The sequence below is a fragment of the Vulpes lagopus genome, chromosome 18 (assembly GCF_018345385.1).
Source record: "Vulpes lagopus strain Blue_001 chromosome 18, ASM1834538v1, whole genome shotgun sequence".
Lineage (NCBI taxonomy): Eukaryota > Metazoa > Chordata > Mammalia > Carnivora > Canidae > Vulpes > Vulpes lagopus.
Genome location: NC_054841.1, coordinates 27,679,722 through 27,700,841, shown reverse-complemented (window position 1 = coordinate 27,700,841; position 21,120 = coordinate 27,679,722). Strand labels below are relative to the sequence as shown.

Here is a 21,120-nt window from a genome sequence, read left to right as displayed (position 1 = left end):
AAAATTGTCAAGGTTTATTGGTCCCAGCTGAGAAAGGACAGAAATGTGACCCTTAGGCTTTTTTTTTTTTTTTGGTTTTAATTTGGTGAGCCACAGGGGAGTCCTTGAGGATTGATAATAAAGATATGTTTTTAAATTAAAAATAAAAATACCACAAGATGCACCGGTGAGGTGGCCAGAAGGGAGATCACACCAGCAGGGCTGTGGATCCCACCCAAGGGAGAACAGTCGGAATCGGAAAGGAACCTCAGTGGGTGGGAGGGATCCGGGCCAGGAGCGGCCTCTCACTGCTGATGTGCTGGTGGAGGCTCTCCTAGGGAGCACATTCCTAGGTTCCCATAACCCAAAGTGCCCCTTAGCCCCTGACAGCCGAGAGAGGGGCCTGGGGGTCTTCCTCCGTGGTCTGTTCACCTCTCATCCCAAGCATCTGCCTGGAGAGCGATTGCTTATCAAGCAAATGAATATCTCAGAGAATAAGGCAAACAAAAAGCTGGCCAGAATTCTCAGGAGAAGTCAATCTGCAATGGGCATTTACCAGGTGCCAGGCCCTGTGTGAGCGCCAGTGCGAGTCGGCTTCGAATCTGACCCTGCATTTCCCAGCTAGGGCACCTCCAGCAAGTCACTTGACCTCTGTGAGTCTCAATTTCCCCATCTGTAAAGCAGGAACTAAATATCTGCTTACTGTCTAGGATTCCGGAAATATTTAATCAGATATGAACTATTGCTTTTTGTCCGAGCAGTATTCATCAGTGGACGTCAGAGACCACCTGGGCCAAGACTCTTGACTTCTCTGGGCCTCTGTTTTCCTAATCTGTAAAATGGGATTGTAATAGCATCTCTCCCCCACACCCCAAAAGGTTATGGTGAAAAGTAAATGTATTAATGCATGTCAAGCTCAGTGCCTGGTACAGAGTCAGATTGGCACACACTGGCTATTAGGAGTTCTGCCCCACAAGAAGGATGCTATTAATACCCTCCACTTCCAAGTGACTTGCTTCAGCTCCAGCATTTGAACCAAGAGTTTTTGTTCCGGGGAGCCCTGTTACTGTGTAGAAGGAGTTATGGTGGCCCTGGGGTCAGGCCAGAGCAGCCTGGGCAGGTCTTCTGCCTTCTTAGGAGCCAACCCTCCTAAGAAGTAAGCAAGTAAGCGCTCACTGACAACGTGAGCCTCATCAGGATCCGTGTGATGGGGCGCTGGGCGGCCTGCAGACACACAGTAGGCTCAGCGTGCCACTGGCAGCCCCGCCCACCTTCCCCTGCCTCTCCCCTGCCTCCCCCTCTACAGGGCGGGGCCAGGCAGGTTAATACTAACCGGCTGCCTCGGCCCCTCCCAGGCAGAGCCACTTGGGACCGGGACCTGCAGGTAAGCTGGCCTTGCCAGAGGCTCAGGCCTGTGAGTCAGCTGCAGATACCAGGGGCCGGCTGGCACTGGGCACCGGGGGTCGGTGGGGGGTGAGGGATACTTGTCTGGGGACAGCGGCGGGCCTGTGGGGTTTTTTCCCCTGGTTTTGGGCTCCTGGACTGAAGCCAGAGGGTTAGAAGGGAAGAAGAGCTTCCTCCTCTGTGGTCAGGTTGGGGCTGGCAGGGTGGACTTCAGCCCCCTCCTCCCTGGGTTAGAAGACGGGTCCCCCACTGACCTCTGGCCAGCTGTATCTCCACGCCGCTGGGAAGTCTAGAGGGCAGCTCCTGCCAGGTTGGGCCGGAGCCTCACCAGCCTGGCACGGGGGCGGGAGTGGGGATGGGAGTTGAGGGGAGGCTGCTTCAGCAAGGTCAGCCTCGTGGGAGGCCTACAGCCCTTCCAGGGCCTGAGAGGGAGGGAGGAGGAGGAGCGGAACGTCAAGTCCCTTGCCAGCCAGCCTGGGGCTCCCATTATCTCCTTGCTTCCTCCCTATTAGCCAAGCCCAACAAGACAGGGGCATCCCCACACCCTTTCTTGGATGGAGAAAGCAAGACCCAGAGAGGGTGAGCTGCTGGCCTGAGGACACACAGCCACTGAGCACAGGCCTGGATGACCACCACCATCTGAGGTGGGGGGTGCGGGGCGGGGGAGGGGACACAGTGTGGGCAAGCACTGCCTCCTCTCTGGGCCTCCATTTCCCCACATTTGTGAGATGGGAAGGTGGAGTTGGAGGAGGCGGGGGACTCTGAGGTGATGAAAGGTAAGAGATGAATGGATGTGAGCAGTTAGGTGAGGGCCATGGCCGAGCTGGTGCCAGGGTTCCAACACTCCCATCTGCTCCTCTATCTCCACCTCCTCCCCTCCTGCCCCTGCCTTCTCTGTCCCATCTCCTCCTTTTACCTTGCCTCTGTCCCTCTTTCTGCCCATTCTGGCTTCTGGCTTTGGTCTCTCTCTCTTCTTCCTCCGTCTACTCAAAGCCATCCTGCCTCCATCTGGACAACCTCCCCACCATCCCCATGAGGGCGGGCCAGGTCCCTCGGCCCAGGCCAGGCCCCAGGTCCCAGGCTGGAGTAGGAGGGAGAGGACCTGGAGGATTCACGGAGGACTCTAGGCCAACACTGACTCAGACCCTTGTCCAGGATCGAGTGTAAACAGTGCCCACACTGCCTGCTGGCACTGTCCAGGCCGCCCTGGCCAACTCAAGCTGCATGGCTGAGGTAGGCTCGATTGGAGGCCCAGCCCTTTGCAAACCAGGTGGCCACCTGGACACTGGAAGAGAGGGCTCTGCTCACATGGAGATTATACTCCAGTGGGAGAGGTCAGCACTTAGAAGATAAGACACAGATAAACCTCCAAAAGTGAGCTGATGCTCGATAATATTGTGCGAGAACAAAGCAAAGAGAGGCACAAGTGCCAGGAGTGGAGGCTGCTCGGGCTCCAATGGTCCTGGTGGGGCAGGAGTGGGGCAGGAGGTGGCTCAGCCACACACTGAGGGCACACTGGCCTCCTACCCCCACTCCCTTGGGCCAGGGACTCTCAGCTTTCTATACAAGATTTCGAAGGAAAGAGACACCTCTGCCAGGGGCTATCCTGGCATCGTGTGGGTGCCCATCTGCCATAGAGCGGACTAAGTCCTAAGTGTCTCCTCCAGAGCCTAGGTTTATGGTCCCCCACTGTTGCTGGTGGGGCCCAGGAAGCAGAGAAGTCTTGAAATCTCTCTCAGGTTTTCCCAGGCCAGCACCCCATTTCTCCCCTTCCCAGCCCATGTGTTGGGGAGGCTGGAGGTGAGTGGAAGGGGATCCTGCTCCACCTGGCCCCTGCCACCTCTTCATAACCCCCTCCCTCCTGGGCTCTGCTCAGGCTGGGTCCACAGTCAGCTGTGCCTAGGTTCAAATCCCAGCTCCCAGATGACCAGCTGGGTGACCTTGAGCAAATCACTTTTCTGAGCCGCCTTAACTCATTTATAAAATGGAGATCCTCATACTGCCTACCCGGGGATGATTGGGAGGATCTGATGCATATTGTGTGTCAAGTGTTTGACCAGTAATAAATGGTAGCTACCCTTAGAATTCTTGGCATTGTTAGCATTACTATGTTTTTTGCCTGAATTACTATACCAGCTCCCTAATGGATTAATAGGTTCCACTCCAAAAAAAAAAAAATAGGTTCCACTCCTACTTCTGCCCCGGCCCCCCATTACTCTCTCCATAACAACCAGTGTGATTCTGTTAAAACCCAATTAGAGCTGGTCCTCCTCCTGCCCAGGAATGGAGATTTGGGCTCAGAAAATACCCAAACTCTTGCCTAGAGGGCCCTATGTGACCTGCCCATCTCCCCACCCCCAACCCCCCAACCCCCCACCCCCTCTGCTTGCAGGGCTGCAGCCACACTGGCCTCTGGGTTGGCCTTCCAACACCAAGGCCTGTTTCTGGGACATGGCAGGTGAGGTGCCACCCCCGGGCCTTTGCACTTGCTGTTTCCTCCCCCTGCACTACTCTCCCCTGGCCTGGCTCACTCCCATACTTCCTTCACATTCCCTCTGACAACCCCATTTACGATCACCTGCTCCTCCCAACTTTGCTTCCCTCCCACAGCCCTTATCACCACTGACTTGTTCTAGGTTTCTGTTTTTTATTTCACTTAGTGACTTCTCACACTTTCCCAAGAGCAAAAATTATTGTCAAGCACACAGCAAGTGCCCAATAAACACTAGTCAAATGAATGGACAAAAATTGCAAAGTCACTATAGGGAAAAGAGCAAAGAGATACATACTTTATAAAAATATTCCCATCATACTCATTCTGAGCTACTCCTTAGTGCTCTGAAGCCACCAAGCTCTGCACATGCAGTTCCCTCTGCCTAGGACACCTCCCCTCTTTGTCATCGATGGCTGCGTACCTCTCAATGGGGTCATTGTGTCTCCCAGGTCCAGGAGTGTAGGGCATTTGGTGTGGCTGCCTGGAAGCAGGCCAGGGCAGGGAAGCCACAGGGAAGATGGGTGGTGCTGGGCTATCCCACCATCATGACTTTTCCAGCCCAGGGAAGAGACTCACAGAGCCCAATCACTTCCCTCAAGTTTCACAGCCATGGTGGTGCCTGCATCAGAACCAGACAGTTCAGCTCTGTGGGGTGTGGGGATTTAGCCTTTTGGTGCATTGAACCTATTGCACACAAAGGAAACTCAGACTACCTGCCCATCTGCCCTTATCTCCCCATCGGGCCCACTGCTCCAGCCACACTGGTCTAGGCTCATTCCTGCCCCAGGACATTTGCACAAGCAATTCCTTCTACCTATATGTTCGGGGTGGGGGGCGTATTCTTTTTTTTTAAAGATTTATTTATTTATTTTATGATAGACATAGAGAGAGAGGCAGAGACACAGGAGGAGGGAGAAGCAGGCTCCATGCCGGGAGCCCGACGCGGGACTTGATCCCGGGACTCCAGGATCGCGCCCTGGGCCAAAGGCAGGCACTAAACTGCTGAGCCACCCAGGGATCCCCTATTCTTTTCTTAATTAATTAAAAAAATAGCTAAACATTTGATCCAGCTGGGGTTCTTTTTTCAAGGATTGGGGGTAAGAAGTAAAACAGAGATCCAGCTTTTTGCCCAAATGACTACCCTAGTAAGTCTTATTTTCTAGTTGTATGCAGGAAAACTACATATTTGTAAATGTATAACTGGACACCTGGCTGAACTCTCATTATTTTAATAGCTTTTCAAATGATAAAAGTAACCATCTTCAGCAAATCCACCTCCTCCCTTTCATTATTTACTTATTCCTCCTTATTAGAAATATCATTTATTGCCTCCTCTATATCCTTGTTTATTTTACTTTACTTCCTGTCATCAAGGCCTAGAGCAGTGAGTCATTGCCCTACCATGGACTGTGCTGTTGTCCCTTCCTTCCCGCACATCTGGGGCTGTGGGGGAATGTTATTCAGAATACAGACATCCATTCAACTCCACTGAGGACTGCAGTATCTATCAACATGACTATCCGTGTATTGATGTCTATCAATGACGATATAAAATGACTTAATTTATACATTCAGCATCAAATCCCATATTGAGAGCTCTTTGTTCTCTCTCCCCTCTCTCCCCTCTCTCCCCTTCCCTCTACCCCTCCCCTGTCTTCTTCCCCCTCTCATTTTCTCTCTCCGTCTGTCCCTCCCTCCATCTCTTTGCATTTCTCTGGAAGACAAGTTTACTCTTAACCTTTCTTTTTTTTTTAATTTTATTTATTTATGATAGAGAGAGAGAGAGAGAGAGAGAGGCAGAGACACAGGCAGAGGGAGAAGCAGGCTCCATGCAGGGAACCCGATGTGGGATTCCATCCCCAGACCCTGGGATCACGCCCGAGCCAAAGGCAGACGCTCAACCACTGAGCCACCCAGGGATCCCACTCTTAACCTTTCAATGCCTCTTTATGGTATATTTCAACAACTAATCCTAACTGATTTTGGTTTTAGATCAAATCCCATTTGAGGTAGGACCTGGATTTCTGAATTGGGACATTAAGAGTAAAGGAGATAAATGTACTCATTAGCTTTTGGCTACTATAACCAGTCCCTCTATATCCTTGAATGTCTACCTCTGTACATTTGACCACTGTTTTGCTGTATATAAAATTAGTTTTTATTTATTTATTTATTTATGATAGTCACAAGAGAGAGAGAGAGGCAGAGACACAGGCGGAGGAAGAAGCAGGCTCCATGCATCGGGAGCCCGATGTGGGATTCGATCCCGAGTCTCCAGGATCGCGCCCTGGGCCAAAGGCAGGCGCCAAACCGCTGCGCCACCCAGGGATCCCTATAAAATTAGTTTAAACAAGAGAGAAGCTCATTTACTATGTCAACAACACCGAACAAACAAAAGAGTTAAGTGGCAGGCAGAACTGGACCAGTACAGCAGCTCTGTGCCACAAAGCCAATCTCCCTAATCTCCCTCTAGCCCCCACACCATCCCTCTTAGCACAAAACAACCACCAGAGTTCCGGCCATCACACCTGAGTTCCAGACAGCAGGATGGAGGAAGGGCAGTAAGGTCCACTCCCTCATCTTTAAGACTTCACAACCTCCTTGGCCTGCCTTGATCGGATGGCCATGCCCCACTGCAAGGGAGGCCAGGAAATGGACTCGTAAAGCTTGGTGGCCATTTGCCCAGCCCAAAATCTGGTCTCTGTGACAACTAAGGAAGAAGGGAAGAGTGAGTAATGGGAAGCAGCTAGCAGCCTCTGCCTTGGAATATCATTCAACCTCTACCTTCTCGTCCTTCCTTATCATGTCACCCATTATAGGCAGAATGCTGCCTGAGCAGGTTCAGGGCAGCTCTTTTTTTAGTGGGATTTTATCTGTTATGTACCACATCCTGGTCTCAGGTGGGAGTGAGCAGCCGAGGAGCTGCGCACGGCGCACAACTGGCCTGAGCTAAAGGTCCTCTCCACATGCCAACTGCCTGGAGCTTCCCTCCGTGGGTTCTCTCGGCTTGCCCAGAGCCACACCTGTCCCTGGCCATTAGGCAGGCAGGCCTCACAGCTGAGAGACCAGAGCTTAAGCCACCTGCCTAAGGTCTCTAGACAGAAGGTGGTGCAGCAGGGCAGAAAGCAGGTCAGACCTCACTCTGCTCAGTGGAGGGAGGAAGAAGGGAGTTCTTCTGGGGCTGAGAGTCAGTTCTGTGTGTGGGAACCGGGAAAGGAGCCTCTGAGGTGTGGGGACTTTCCCAGGTGAGGCGTAGCCAAAGGGACACTGCCGCAGCTTCTAAGAGAAAGAAGTTAGACGGCCATGTGAACTGGGCAAGACTGAGAGATCAGGCCGCGGGGTGGAGGTGGGGGCTCAGGAGGCCACCTGCCACAAGAGGACCTGCTCCAAATCCCGCCTCCCCAGGCTCGCCCTATTTCCCATGTGTAAAAATGAGGTAATTGACCTCATCAACATTTCTCTCCAAAATGGTTCTTATATCACAGTGAGTCCAAAATGGTGCTTATATCACCCCTGAGCCACCCAGGTGCCCCCCCCAAAACATTAACCCTTTAACATATTTGCATCTCACTACAAACCATAAAGTCAAGACTCATCTCATCCTCTATTTGCAGATGAGGAAAATGAGGCACAGAGAGGAAAAGTCACTTGCCCAAGGTCACCCTGCTTAGCAAGTGGCAGAGCTGGGTACAAACCCAGATCTTTTTTTTTTTTTATTTATTCATGATAGACACACACACACACAGAGAGAGAGAGAGAGGCAGACACACAAGAGGAAGGAGAAGCAGGCTCCACACCAGGAGCCCAACGTGGGATTTGATCCCAGGACTCCAGGATCGCGCCCTGGGCCAAAGGCAGGCGCTAAACCACTGAGCCACCCAGGGATCCCCAAACCCAGACCTTTTTGTATGTTTAAAGCTTATGTGTTGGGAGGCCGGAGTGACTCAGTGGTTGAGCGTCTGCCTTTGGCTCAGGCGTGATCCCAGGGTCTGGGGATTGAGTCCCACATCGGGTTCCCTGCATGGAGCCTGCTTCTCCCTCTGCCTGTGTCTCTGCCTCTCTCTCTCTCTCTCTGTCTCTCATGAATAAATAATTAAAATCTTAAAAAAATAAAAGGCTTATTTGTACCTTTGAATCTGAACTGTGCACATCCTTTGCCCACTCTTTTTCTATTTGGTCTTCTTGTTCTGAATGTCTACAAATCCTTTACATAAGAAGAAAATGACCCCTTTGTCTCTGATTTACATTGCAAATATTTTCCCCCAGATTGTCATCTTTTGATCTCAACTGTTGGTATTTCTCCTTTTTTTTTTTTTTTTTTTTTTGGAAGAAGGTGCTTTGTTGTTTGATTACTTTTGTGTGTTTTCATATTTGTGTGGTTAAATGTGTCAAACTTTTCTTTGGTGGTCTCTGGGATTACAAGCCATGGTTAGGAACTTTCCCCTCTGGAAGAGTTAGTCATAAAAGAGTTTGTGTTTTCCTATAATAAAAAGCCAGTTTGTTCATGAGAAGGGGAAAGATCAGGGAAAACCTGGGCACCACAGCATAGTCTTTTGTCAGATGGTGACCGTGACATTGCTCACCTGGTATTTTTCTCCATCGGCCCCACTGCAGGTTGATCTGAGAGGTAGAGGCCTTCGGCGCAGGGCAGACGTCACCATGGCCTTCCTGATACACCTGCTGGTCTGCACCTTTGGGATGGGCTCCTGGGTTGCCATCAATGGGATCTGGGTAGAGCTGCCCCTGCTGGTGACGGAGCTGCCCGAGGGGTGGTATCTTCCCTCCTACCTCACCGTGGTCATCCAGCTGGCCAACATCGGCCCCCTCCTGGTCACCCTGCTCCATCACTTCCAGCCCAGCTGCCTTTCGGAGGTGCCCATCATCTTTACTGTGCTGGGTGTGGGCACCCTCGCCTGTACCCTCTTCGCCTTCCTCTGGAATGTCACTTCCTGGGTGCTCGACGGCCACCACAGCATTGCCTTCATGGTCCTCACCTTCTTCCTGGCCCTGGTGGACTGTACCTCATCTGTCACCTTCCTGCCTTTCATGAGCCGTCTGCCCGCCCACTACCTCACCACCTTCTTTGTGGGCGAAGGACTCAGCGGCCTCCTGCCTGCCCTGGTGGCTCTTGCCCAGGGCTCGGGTCTCACCACCTGTGTCAATGTCACTCAGCCATCAGACACCACCCCAAGCCCTGAGACCACCGGGAAGACGGTCTTCCCACAGGTACCTGGAGCATGACCCACTACAGAGCTTCGTGCTTGGTCACAAGGAAGACCACGCAGAGGGCTTGTGTCCCAGCTGTTGGGTAGACGGGTGTTCTTGACCTAGCCTCACTTCAGATCACCTACCTGGGGGAGCTACTGAAACACAGTCGGGGAGGGGAGGCCCACCCCATCCAAAACAATGAAATAAGACTCTCGGTAGGGGGTGTGGGGGAGGCTTCTCTGAGATCCTTGAGGTCAGAAGTGTGTTGGAATCTGGAGTTTCAGATTTTAGAAACACCTGTCTCGGTCTATAATAACATCTGAGACATAGCAGTCTCACACAGTAACACCACCACCTACAGCCCGGGGGGCATTCGTGCTCAGTGGGCTGATGAAGACTATAAATAAACTACCTGCATTCAAGTATTGCCACCAACTGAGGCATGGAAAAAAATCCTAACTTTCAGAGCTTTTCGCATCTCCAAGTTGCAAAATAGGGATGGTGAGCTTGTATTTATTCAAAAATCCTCAGGTGATGCTAATGTACTGCCAGGGCTAAGAACTGCAGACTTTTTTTTTTTTTAAGATTTATTTATTTATTTGTTTGTTTGTTTGTTTATTTGTTTGTTTATTTATGATAGACTTAGAGAGAGAGAGAGAGAGAGAGCGCCAGAGACACAGGAGGAGGGAGAAACAAGCTCCATGCCGGGAGCTCGATGCGGGACTCGATCCTGGGACAAAGGCAGGCACCAAACCGCTGAGCTACCCAGGGATCCCCAGAACTTTAGACTTTAGACATTGTTTCAATGCCTAGTGCTGTTAAAATGTCCAACTCATTTCCAGTGGGTATTGGCAGGCCCTTCACGTAACACCTGGCATTGTCCAAACTACAGTAGTCCAACAGCGGGTGTGAACCAGGGGCCCTGGGCTACCATATCCTGCCAGCACACCACTTTCAGTGTTTGAATTAGTTGAAGACATTTAAATGTTCTGAAATTTCACATGTATGGGATCTCCTGAGAAGAGATTTGGCACACCAGGCCATGTCCACACAGGCAGCTTTGGGTGGGGCTGCCCCTCCTCTGACTGTATCTGTGGCTGCCAGCCCTGGAGGGCAGTAGCGTGGGAAAAGGTAGAACTTCTAAGCCTGAAAGAAGGAAGTGGACTGGCCTTGCCACATACTCCCCAGGACCTTCAGGTTCAGAACCATCCTGACACCTCGAAACCCTCCAAAACTGGGGGTAGTGGTGCCCAGTGCACAGGGCTACGAGGAGGCATGCACGAGCTGACACACACAAAGTGCTGGTGCCCAGTGAACCATCAGCCCACATGAGCATTTATTATCACCTGAGTAATGCCCTGTGTCTGCTGCTCATCCCTCACTTATTAACAATGCGTGCTATTTATTGTATATGATCATTAATGTTGTTACCTGTGTCCCGACATCCCCAGAGGATCTGACCGAGCCTTGTTTTGTTCTTTCCCAGGAAGCCAGCAGTACCTTCGTGTCTGACCTTATGGAGACGACGCGTTCTTCTGTGGTCCATCTGGAAAGCCGCTACCTCCCGGCCAACTTCTCGCCCCTGGTCTTCTTCCTCCTGCTCTCCTTCATGATGGCCTGCTGCCTCACTGCTTTCTTTCTCCTCCAGCGTCAGCCCAGGCCCAGGGAATCTTCCATAGAAGACCTCCTTACCTCCCAGGTCACACTCCACTCCATCCGACCACGGGAAGGGGAAGACCTGGGCCCCCCAGGTCCAAGGCTTAGCAGCAAGATCCAGGGGCATCCAGAGGAGAAAACAGCCTCCGACCACCCAGCATACTTGGTCTTCATCTACATCCTGGTGGCCTTTGTGAACGGGCTCACCAACGGCGTGCTGCCCTCCGTGCAGACCTACTCCTGCCTGTCCTACGGGCCTGTTGCCTACCACCTATCGGCCACCCTCAGCTCCATGGCCAACCCTCTTGCCTGCTTCCTCTCCATGTTTCTGCCTCACAGGTCTGCCCCAGCTGGGCCTGGGGAACTCTTGTTGGGATCCACTTCATTCTAGAAGTCAGAATTCCAAACCCCAACTCTCAGGTTGCACTTATAGAAAGTGGATTCTAGGGCCCCGGGATTCAAAGCCCAACTTGGCCACTTCCTAGCAAGGTGGTACTGAACAAATCACTTCACCTCTTTGTGCCTTGGGGATGCTCATCTGGAAAATGGGGATGATAATAGTTCTACCTCTTGGGGTTGCTGGGAGCATCAAATGAGCTAATTCTGTAAAGACTTTAGAGCAGTACCTGTGCAAGGCAGGTCCAGTGTAAGTGTTGACCAGCCACTGGCCCTTGAGGAGGAATGAGCAAGCAGGAGCTGAAAGGGTTGAATCCCCTAGTCTCTTTCCCAGGATTTCAGCCCTGTGCTCCTGTCTCCAGCTCATGCCGGCTCCTTTACAGCTGCAGTTCTGGAAGAGTGGCTAGGCAAATTGATAAGATGCAGATTGAGCCAGCCTAGATTGAGACCTGAGATTTCAAATTTTAGTACACAACCTAAGTGGCTCTGCTGCAGGGGCTCAGACCCTGGGAGGAGAAACACAGACTTTGGAGTCATGAGACCTTAGAGCCTACAATGTCCCAGCCACGACTCTGCCCCCACCTGCCCTCATGGTCCCCTCTGACATGCTCATATCCCCTCCCCCAGCCCAGGAAAGAGGGAGAATGAGACTAGGAGAGTTTAGACAGAAAATGTAGCATTGCCAGAAAGCTGAGTTTTCTCCGTTAGGGCTTGAAACTGGGGAAGGAGGCTGGACGTTTCTGGGGAAGCAGAAACAGAGGCCAGAGATCTGTGGGATATGAGGCACCCAGACTGTTAGAAACATCCAGTCTAGAAGCCAGGGACTCCAAGAATCCTGGAGCATAAAGAATCCTTAGAGGCAGGGGCAGGCCCTCCTCTCCCACCCAAGACTACAGACCAGTCATGGTCTTCCGAAGAGCGTGCACAGGGAGGCCACAGGGTGACAACCCCAAATGAAGGACAGTATCCTCAGTTGTCACATAGAGCCTATGTGGAAGGCCACCCATGGAATGTGTCCAGGCCAGCCATCAGGGCCCCTAGATCCTGTAGACCCCACGCTATAGATGACACCAGAAGGGAAGGGGTCAACTGAGGTTGCACAGCACATCCTGCAGTGGCAATGCCAGCCTCAAAGCCACCTCCTAGTCAGCTCAGCTTCCTGGCTGAGGTTGGGAAGGTTGCAGGAGGAAATGCAGCAGACGAAACACTGGGTGGGGCCCAGGAGCAGGCCCTACAGGTTCTGGCATCCCGGCAAGGCTCATTGCACAGGTGAGGAAGCAGGCTTAGGGAGCAGCTGCAGCTTAAATAGGAAATGGGATCTGAACCAGGTGCCAGTAGCACTAGGAGTCCATTCCAGTTCTGCCACAAATGCTCAGGGTGACTTAGACTAGTCTTAAGAACATCGCTGACCCACTTGAGCCAGATGGCCTAGAAGTTTCCACATGGATCTAACCCCTAACCCTAGAGATGCTGACCATTCTACACAGCATCCAGGGTAGGGGAGGCAGAGGTCAGTTTTCTCACCTCCTCCATTCACTCCTCTACTCTGTCCTAGGTCTCTGCCATTCCTGGGGGTCCTCACAGTGCTCGGGACTGGCTTTGGCGCCTACAACATGGCCATGGCTGTGATGAGCCCCTGCCCCCTCATGCAGGGCCACTGGGGTGGAGAGGTCCTCATTGTAAGTATCTGGCCTGGGAAGACACCTCCCTCCTTACCCCTCAGCTAGCCAAGGCCCTTTCTACCCACCAAAGTCTGTGTGTTTGCTCCAGAAGGAAGTCCCAGATAGGGTTGGGCAGGGGGAGGACTGCTTCTCATTTGGGAATAGAGGCTTGGGAAGTTGAGGTGGCTGGTCCAAGGTGACAGTCCAGCCTCTCCCCTGAATGCCACATTCTTCTTGCCATGTGTACCTCAGCCCTGGCCTCCCAGATGCCCTTGACTCGCTCATGGGAGTCATTGGGCTCTCCTTTGCCCTAGAGGTGTGTGTCAACTCACCGGGGCCCCGGTAGCCCTAGGGTGTCACCCCCAAAGGCTCTATTGAACTTAAAGGTTATTCCATGGGGTTCTCTTAGCCCAGTTAGGTCACCCTACAAGCACCCTTCCCCCCGGGGCTCGCCCCAAAGGCCCCTTCACGCCACATCTCTGCCGCCCCGCACCCGCAGGTGGCTTCGTGGGTGCTGTTCATCGGCTGTCTGAGCTACGTCAAGGTGATGCTGGGCGTGATCCTGCGCGACCGCAGCCGCAGCGCCCTCTTGTGGTGCGGGGCGGCGGTGCAGCTGGGCTCCCTGCTCGGAGCTCTGCTCATGTTCCCGCTGGTCAACGTGCTGCGGCTCTTCTCGTCCGCCGACTTCTGCAGCCTGCAGTGCTCCGCCTAGGACGCCCGGCGGCCTAGCACCAGGCCCGACCCGCTCCCGTGACTGACACCTGGAAACCCGGGCAGGGCACGTGCCCGAGGTCACAGGGCAGGCGGCGGAGAGCTGGGAGGCAGAGGCTGAGGACCTGGGCATCCCCGTCAACTCGCCTCTAGGAGAGCGCCGCAAGGCCTCCCATGGGACCTGGGGCCCCGCAAAGCACAGCCCCACCCCATGCCGCGTCACAGTGCCCGCAATTCCATTTCAGAACTTCTATGGGCTCTTTAGAGAGAGCAGGTTTGCAGCACCCAGCTGGAGGCAGGCTCAGGGGCGTCAGAAGGGAAACTGCTGAGAGCGTGAGCTAGCCCTCACAGGCTGTGTGACCTCGGAGAAGTCACTTATTTCTCCGTACCTTTCCTAAAATGGGGATTGTGATAAATAGCACCTACCTCATAGGTTTAGCACAGGGATAAAGGTGAGAAGCGCCCAGCATGTAGCAAGCCCTCTTGGGCCATTTCCCAATCTGATGCTCAACAGAAATAACAAAAGGGACAGTCTACACAACCTAGAAGTGGCCAGGGTGGTTCAGAGATGACCCCTGCCCTGTAACCTTTTTCTCACTCTCCTCACAGAGGAGCTTCTACAAGATAGATGGTCAAGGGTGGAATCCTGGGCGTCTTGACTCCTCAGTTCCCAAGATAGATGGACACTAGACCCCACACACCCTTTCCTGTCACCCCTCCTGACCCATGAGGTTCTGCTCCTTGGAAAGTGAGTGACCTCCTAGCAGAGAGATGATAGGGGGAGGAACAACACCAAACCTCTAGAAGTGAGTCCAGTTCCTCCCCCACTCACCAAGCGGGGGAACCAGACCCTGGAAATCCTGGGAAGTCTGGGGAGAAGTGCATCTGCTACCTATTATTTTGTTCTCTTTTTTACTTTTTTTTTAGATGGACATCCCTTGCTCTTACATTAATACCAGCCATCCCATAAAAATGTCTAACATGAACCCTAAGATCAATATAATCAATTTTCAGTTCTAAGGTCAAGGCTAAGCTCAGAAATGAACAGAATCAAGTGCTTAGAGAATGTCTGGTTCTGGGACTTCTTTGGTGGTTTGTTTGCTTGCCACCAACCCTCCTTTTCATTTATTTTGAATAGATAATGTAGTCACATGTTCCAGAAATCAGAAAATATAAAGTGATGTTCAGCAAAAAAAATTCCTTTCCTCCTGCCCCTCACCTGCTCAGTTCCTCTCAACAAACACACCCACGTGCACACACACAGTACTTTTATTAGTTTCTTGTTCACACTTGCAGAGATTATGCAAATATAAATATAGAGTCTTTTTCCAGAAAAAGTTTCAGACTACTTTGTACCCTTATTTTCGCTCAACAGTGAAAATGGAGAGAGGGCTCTGGTTCTTGATCATGACCGCACAGCATTTCATTGCTTGGAGGTACCAAATTTATGCAACCAGCCCTCCGTAGAAAGACATTTGAAGGTACTGGAGACAAAATTTAAAACAAAAAACTGAAAACCTCTCCACAAAAGTAGAAGAAAAAGAAAACTTTTATTACTAAATACACGTTAAACCAGATTGTGGTGCACATCACAGACAATCCGGTAAATGGGCAGAAAGAAACCCGACTCCTCCACATCCTCTGGCGGATACAGCCGACTATGTTTGTATTCTCAAACGATAGCTAGTTCTCAAATAAGGGTCACATGGTTCATCCTGAAAAATTCACCCGGTAATCGGGATGGCTGCCTGGGTTAGCTATCTTTATCTGCAGGAAAAAGAAATTCATGTCTTTATGAGGAAGTTGCTTGCAACTTGAAGCTGAACACTAATATTAGGTTCCTACCCTCCCCCAGAGACTAGGTGATGGGGGCACTGACTTTCTTCAAATTTATGTTACAGAGAGATGGCTCTTGTGTCCTTGAGAAAAGTGATCCCGGGTGGTAAAACTGATGAGAGGCTTATTCAGCTTTTTTTTTTTTTTTTAAGACGTGAATACACCTGAAAGGAGCAGGGAAAGAATTTATAAGTTTTCTAAACTAAATGCTCTCAGGAAAGAAAGAGGGGATGGCTCCCTTTCTGGCATCAGGGAGAATTTTTATTTGCATTTGCCCTAACAAGGGCATTTGGATTGTTTTCAATCGTTCCCTCCCAGAAAGGATGTTGGAGTAGATAATGAGCAAGGAGATGATCTCTCTGTACTGATGTGAGAAGATGTTCCAAGATTAATTACACAGAGAGAAAGAGAGAAAGGAGATGCAGGAGAGCGTGCAGAGTATGGATGTAGCCATGCAAATGTGTTCTGTCAAGGACTAGGTGACAGGGCGAGTGACCTGGTATTTGGAAAAGGCACCTCCAGGAGTGATGTTGTACTTCTTTTCAGGAACCTGTCAGCCATAAGTATGTTTTCTTTGGAAAAGTGTCCTTTCGGGTCTTTTGCCCATTTCTTTTTATATTTATTTATTTATGATAGTCACAGAGAGAGAGAGAGAGAGAGAGAGTAGAGTCAGAGACACAGGCAGAGGGAGAAGCAGGCTCCATGCACCGGGAGCCCGATGTGGGATTCGATCCCAGGTCTCCAGGATCGAGCCCTGGGCCAAAGGCAGGCGCCAAACCGCTGAGCCACCCAGGGATCCCTCTTTTGCCCATTTTTACTTGTGTTTGAGCTTCTCTGGTTTTGCTTTCACCCACCATCCTTGGAAGTCTTCGTGACATTGACAGCCTTCAAGTGAAAGTGCATGAGTCCACTCTCTACAATCTCCACCATACAATGGGGACAATGAGAGCATCTCCCAGGGCGACTGAGTGGCCCAGTCATTTAAGCGTCCCAGGGTTCTGGGATCAAGCCACACATGGTGCTATCTGCTCCTTGGAAAGCCTCCTTCTCCCTCTCCCTCTGCCTGCCACTACCCCCTGCTTGTGATCTCTCTCTCAAATAAGTTAAAAAAAAAAAAAAAAAAAAAAAAAAGCCTCTCCCACCCAGGATTGCTGTGAGGGTTCATCGACCTAACAGATGCAATGAGCTTAGTACCACACCTGCAAACAGCAAGTGCTCGATAAATGTCATTAGAAGCTTCCACTTTCTGGGAACATCTACTAAGGACCCTGGAGGGCCCTTCCACCCCCTTCCCCCTGCCCTCCCTGAGCTTAAACCTGGTTGCTTTGGAGGCGACTGAGTCACCTGCCATCTCTGCGGTCCAACGAAATAAGTTCCCCGAAGAATGAGCTCAGAATTCCGGATTCAGCTTGGGGTGGCAGCAGATGGGCTTCCGCTAAGACGACCCCGAGCTGGTATCTCCAGGCAGTTGGAGGGAAGAGGGCAAAGCCAGAAGCAGAGGAGGGTGCATTCCAGGCAGAGGAAACTGCACTTGCAAATGCGGGGGGTGGGGGGGCAGCAGTCTGCATCAATCCAGCGCCTGAGTGGAGGCCAGCCTGGAGAGCCGCTGGGGGGTGGGGGGCAGCCTGCCAAGGGAAGGACCTTAGAGGCCAAGGTTATGAAGGGGTAGAGGGTTGTGTTGGCCTATGTGAGGTTTGGGGGCGGGAGGGGGGGTGATGACATTGCAAGGACCACAGCAGGTGTGAACAATATCAGGAGCTCTGCGGCCACCCTGGGCAAAAAAAGCCAGGATAACATGAAGACTGAAATACACAATTTGTCCTTCCTGTTGGTCTCCTTAGAATTTTCTGGAGATGGATGAATGAATGAGCATAAGGTCTGTGTAGAAAACAAACAGAATGAAAAGAAAAAAGAAAAAGAAAACGGACAGAATGACCTTCCTTCCACCCCAGGGCAGTGGATGGGAGCTGAAGGGATATGAATATGGGAAGGGGTGGGGTCCTAGTCTCCACCCAGAGAAACAGAGCAAGAGGGGCTGCTCTAGTCTGAAGCTAGCTACCCAAACTCCCAAAAGGGGGATGGTCCCTGGAAGACATTCCCTCCCACCCTTTTTCTGGAGCAATGTACTCAGACATTTACCTCTGACCTCCCAGACCTCAGCACAGTGAGTGCCTCTCCCTGAGAAGGGTTCAGCAAATATTAGTTAGGGGTGAGCGGAGTGGCACCTCCCAAGATGCGCACACCCCAATTCCTGAAACCTACAAATATGCTACACTGCATAGCAAAAGGGACCTTGGTGATGGAGTTAAGGTTACAGGCCTTAAAACAGATTATTTTAGGGATCCCTGGGTGGCGCAGCGGTTTGGCGCCTGCCTTTGGCCCAGGGCGTGATCCTGGAGACCGGAGATCGAATCCCACATCAGGCTCCCGGTGCATGGAGCCTGCTTCTCCCTCCACCTGTATCTCTGCCTCTCTCTCTCTCTGTGACTATCATAAATAAATAAAAATTAAAAAATTTTTAAAAAAATAAAAAAAAAACAGATTATTTTAGATTACCTGAGTAGGCCCAATCTAATGACATGAGACCTTAAAAGCTAAGAATTGGAAGAGATTCAGCAAAAAGGTAGGAAGAAAGAGGCAGCATCATACAACTCAATTAAAAAAAAAAAAAAAGAAAGAAAGAAAATCCAGTTAAAAATGGGCAAAAGACCTGAACAGACATTTTTCCAAAGAAGACACACTTATGGCCAACAGGTTCATGAAAAAAAGTTCAACATCACTCATCATCAGGGAAATGCAAATCAAAACCACAATGAGGGGCAGCCCGGATGGCTCAGTGGTTTAGCGCCTGCCTTTGGCCCAGGGCGTGATCCTGGAGACCCGGGATCGAGTCCCATGTCGGGCTCCCTGCATGGAGCCTGCTTCTCCCTCTGCCTATGTCTCTGCCTCTCTCAGTGTCTCTCATGAATAAATAAATAAATTTTTAAAAAAACAAGAACAACTAAAATTTATATGCTTACTGCATGCCAAATACTTTTCCAAGTGTTTCCTATGGGTTAACTAACTTAATGCTCACAAAAGTGTGATGTGAAGTCATGCTTAGACATATGCCCTGAAAGTTTTCTAGAAGCTTCCAGCTTCTTTAACTTTTTTTCACTTTTTTTAAATGATTGCTTTAGGCTTACCATACACACCTTCGCTTGTTAGATTCTACTTCAGATTTATACTCCCTTCATAGCAGATACCAACATGTTACTCCTGTATAGTTGTATTCCTTCTCGCTTTTTGTACTATTTTTGTCATATACATTACATCTCATATGTCACCAACCCCACAACGTCCCCCTAGGAGTGCTCACTGGCAAGAAAGGGAAGGGGAAGGCAGAGAGAATTGTTGATTAGATCACCTACTTCCCCCAAATCCATCCCAGGCTTCTGAGCTAACAGCAACCCCCTCCTACCCTTGCCCTGGAACTGAAGGAGATTCTTGGCCCCCAGTCGTCATGCACACAGCCCGTACCGGCTTACAAAGATCTGGTCTGCCAGCGTTCAAGACCCCTCCATTAGGGCTTCAGACTGGGGTTATACATTGCCCTTGTCTGAGGTTCCCCTTTGACATCACAGATCCCCGTTCCCATCAACCCCTTTTCCTCAGATGGAGAAACAAGAAAGTCCCCCCACTTCCTAGGCTGATTTGTAATATTAATAAACAACACTTATTGAGAGAGCATTTACATGGATGCTTGCATTGAATCCCTACTGAAAAAGGTAATGAGGCTCAGAGAGGTTAAGTAACTGAACCAGATAACACACTCGGTAAGTGATAGGGCTGGAGTTTGAAGCCAGGTGGTCTGGCTCCAGAGCCAATAGGTGTGATCACTTGACCGTGCTGCTCCCTGAAGGTGGTGTCTAGAGGATCCATTCTCTCCTGGCAGTAGTAACTGCTTAAGATCTCTAAGGGGAAATTATCCTGTTTGTACCATTACCAATTTTCACAGTGTAAATACACTCCCTGCTGCTAATTTCAACCTACAAATACGGTGTTACTGCATGCAGAGTTGGGGAATATGCACATAATCAGCTCTTCCAGGTTGGTTCAGGTCACTCAGTTGGCCAGACTAAAAGCCTGAGACAGAGATGAATAGGAAGTGGGCAAAGGAGAACGGAGGGTCTTTAAAGAGAGCTGGCCCGCCGACAGTTCACTGGGCCCTCCAGCAATCTGACGTGCTGTCATGTGTGTCTGACAGATGAAGACGCTGGGGCTCAGTGAGCCATGTGCATGCGTCCAACAATTACTGCATGCACCCGGAGTGGGTCCTGGCTGGAAGGGACCAGTACTGGGAGTACACAGATGACCCAGACCAGGTTCTAGCCTGCCTAATGGAGCTTGTGGGCTGACAACAGACACACAGGCAGGTACCCATAGCTCCCACAGGGCTTCCATTCAAGTAGATGGCATGGCAGTTAAGAATGTGGGTTCTAGGGCAGCCCGGGTGGCTCAGCGGTTTAGCGCTGCCTTCAGCCCAGGGTGTGATCCTGGAGACCCGGGATCGAGTCCCACGTCGGGCTCCCTGCATGGAGCCTGCTTCTCCCTCTGCCTGTGTCTCTGCCTCTCTCTCTCTCTCTCTCTCTCTCTCTCTGTCATGAATAAATAAACAAAATTAAAAAAAAAAAAGAATGTGGGTTCTGGTCTTAGACTCCTTGGCTTCAAGTCCACACTCTACCATTCACTGGCTGTGTGACCTTGGGCTACTTCCTTGACCTCTCAGTACCTCAGTTTCCCTCTCTGTAACAATGGTACTTTTCTCCAAGCATTTCTAGAAGGATGATATGAATTCATGAAGGTAAAGGGCCCAGAACTTTATGATGATGCATAATAAATATTCCATAACTGTTAGCTGTTTTTATTACATAAGTTCAGAAGCACATCTGTGTGTGTCCAGAGAGAGAGAAGGAGAACAATGTACATAGTGTGGGTTATTGTGCCTGGACAGAAGCCCTGCAGTGAACAAGATGCAGGGGGTGTGCAAGCCGAATCCTGCAAGTCTGAGTGAGAGCTGAATCGAAAATCAAAGTTTGCAAACCTATATGACAGCTGCCACACACTACCCGTCTTTATGTCCGGTGTGCTTACTACTATGAAAGACTCATTCAGAAAACTGTACTTATGAGTGATTTAAAGGATTTTTTGAAGTCTTAGAAAATTGTCTATTTCTATCATTTTCTCCTCACATTAGAACCTAACACCCGTGTTAAGTGCTCTCCCTTCAGTGACTATATTCAAAATGATAAGGGCTAAAATAAATGGGTGAGGATTTTGCAAAGGTTGCTCCGCTGGTGGTTGGGGGAGCCAGAGTGAGACCCTGGCCTGGGGATTCCCAGTCTAGTGCTCTTCCTTCTTCAATCTGGGTCCTGGGGGAACAGACCTGATATTCTCTCCAGGACCCTGATTTCAGGTCCTGGCTCCTCTCTAAGCAGAGGGGGCAGGGAGGGTCCAGAAATTGAACTCACTGTAGAAGGGTGTTTGGAGTGGGGGAGGTGGGACGCGGGGAAGGGGTGTGGACGTGAACCCCAGCTCCCCAGCTTCACAGCTGGTTTTGTGTGACCTCCCTTGAGGATCAGTCTCTACAGAAAAAGGCTGACACCTACCCTGGCATATATATATGTATGTACATATGTATACATACATATATATATACACGCGCGCGCGCGCGTGTGTGTGTGTGTGTGTGTGTGTGTGTGTGTGAGATGCACATACCCGGCGCTCAAGGGCGTA

The 21,120-nt window shown here is 50.7% G+C and overlaps 2 protein-coding genes across 2 annotated transcripts in view; one reads left to right on the top strand and one right to left on the bottom strand.

Moving 5' to 3' along the window:
• Positions 1 to 21,120, bottom strand: part of FAM110A (family with sequence similarity 110 member A) — a 134,319-nt gene that overhangs the window by 31,876 nt on the left and 81,323 nt on the right. The window lies entirely within an intron of this gene.
• On the top strand, positions 1,342 to 14,846 carry SLC52A3 (solute carrier family 52 member 3). Its single transcript, XM_041733086.1, has 5 exons — positions 1,342 to 1,363; positions 8,492 to 9,103; positions 10,572 to 11,080; positions 12,693 to 12,816; positions 13,298 to 14,846. Exons 2-5 carry the CDS (start codon positions 8,537 to 8,539, stop codon positions 13,508 to 13,510), a joined length of 1,413 nt encoding a protein of 470 aa, XP_041589020.1. The 5' UTR covers positions 1,342 to 1,363; positions 8,492 to 8,536; the 3' UTR covers positions 13,511 to 14,846.

Excerpts from the sequence above, each read along its gene's own strand:
- SLC52A3 (XM_041733086.1), top strand. The coding sequence starts at position 8,537 with ATGGCCTTCCTGATACACCTGCTGGTCTGCACCTTTGGGATGGGCTCC. Across the intron at positions 9,104-10,571 it reads GGAAGACGGTCTTCCCACAG|GAAGCCAGCAGTACCTTCGT; the intron begins GTACCTGGAGCA and ends GTTCTTTCCCAG. Across the intron at positions 11,081-12,692 it reads TCCATGTTTCTGCCTCACAG|GTCTCTGCCATTCCTGGGGG; the intron begins GTCTGCCCCAGC and ends ACTCTGTCCTAG.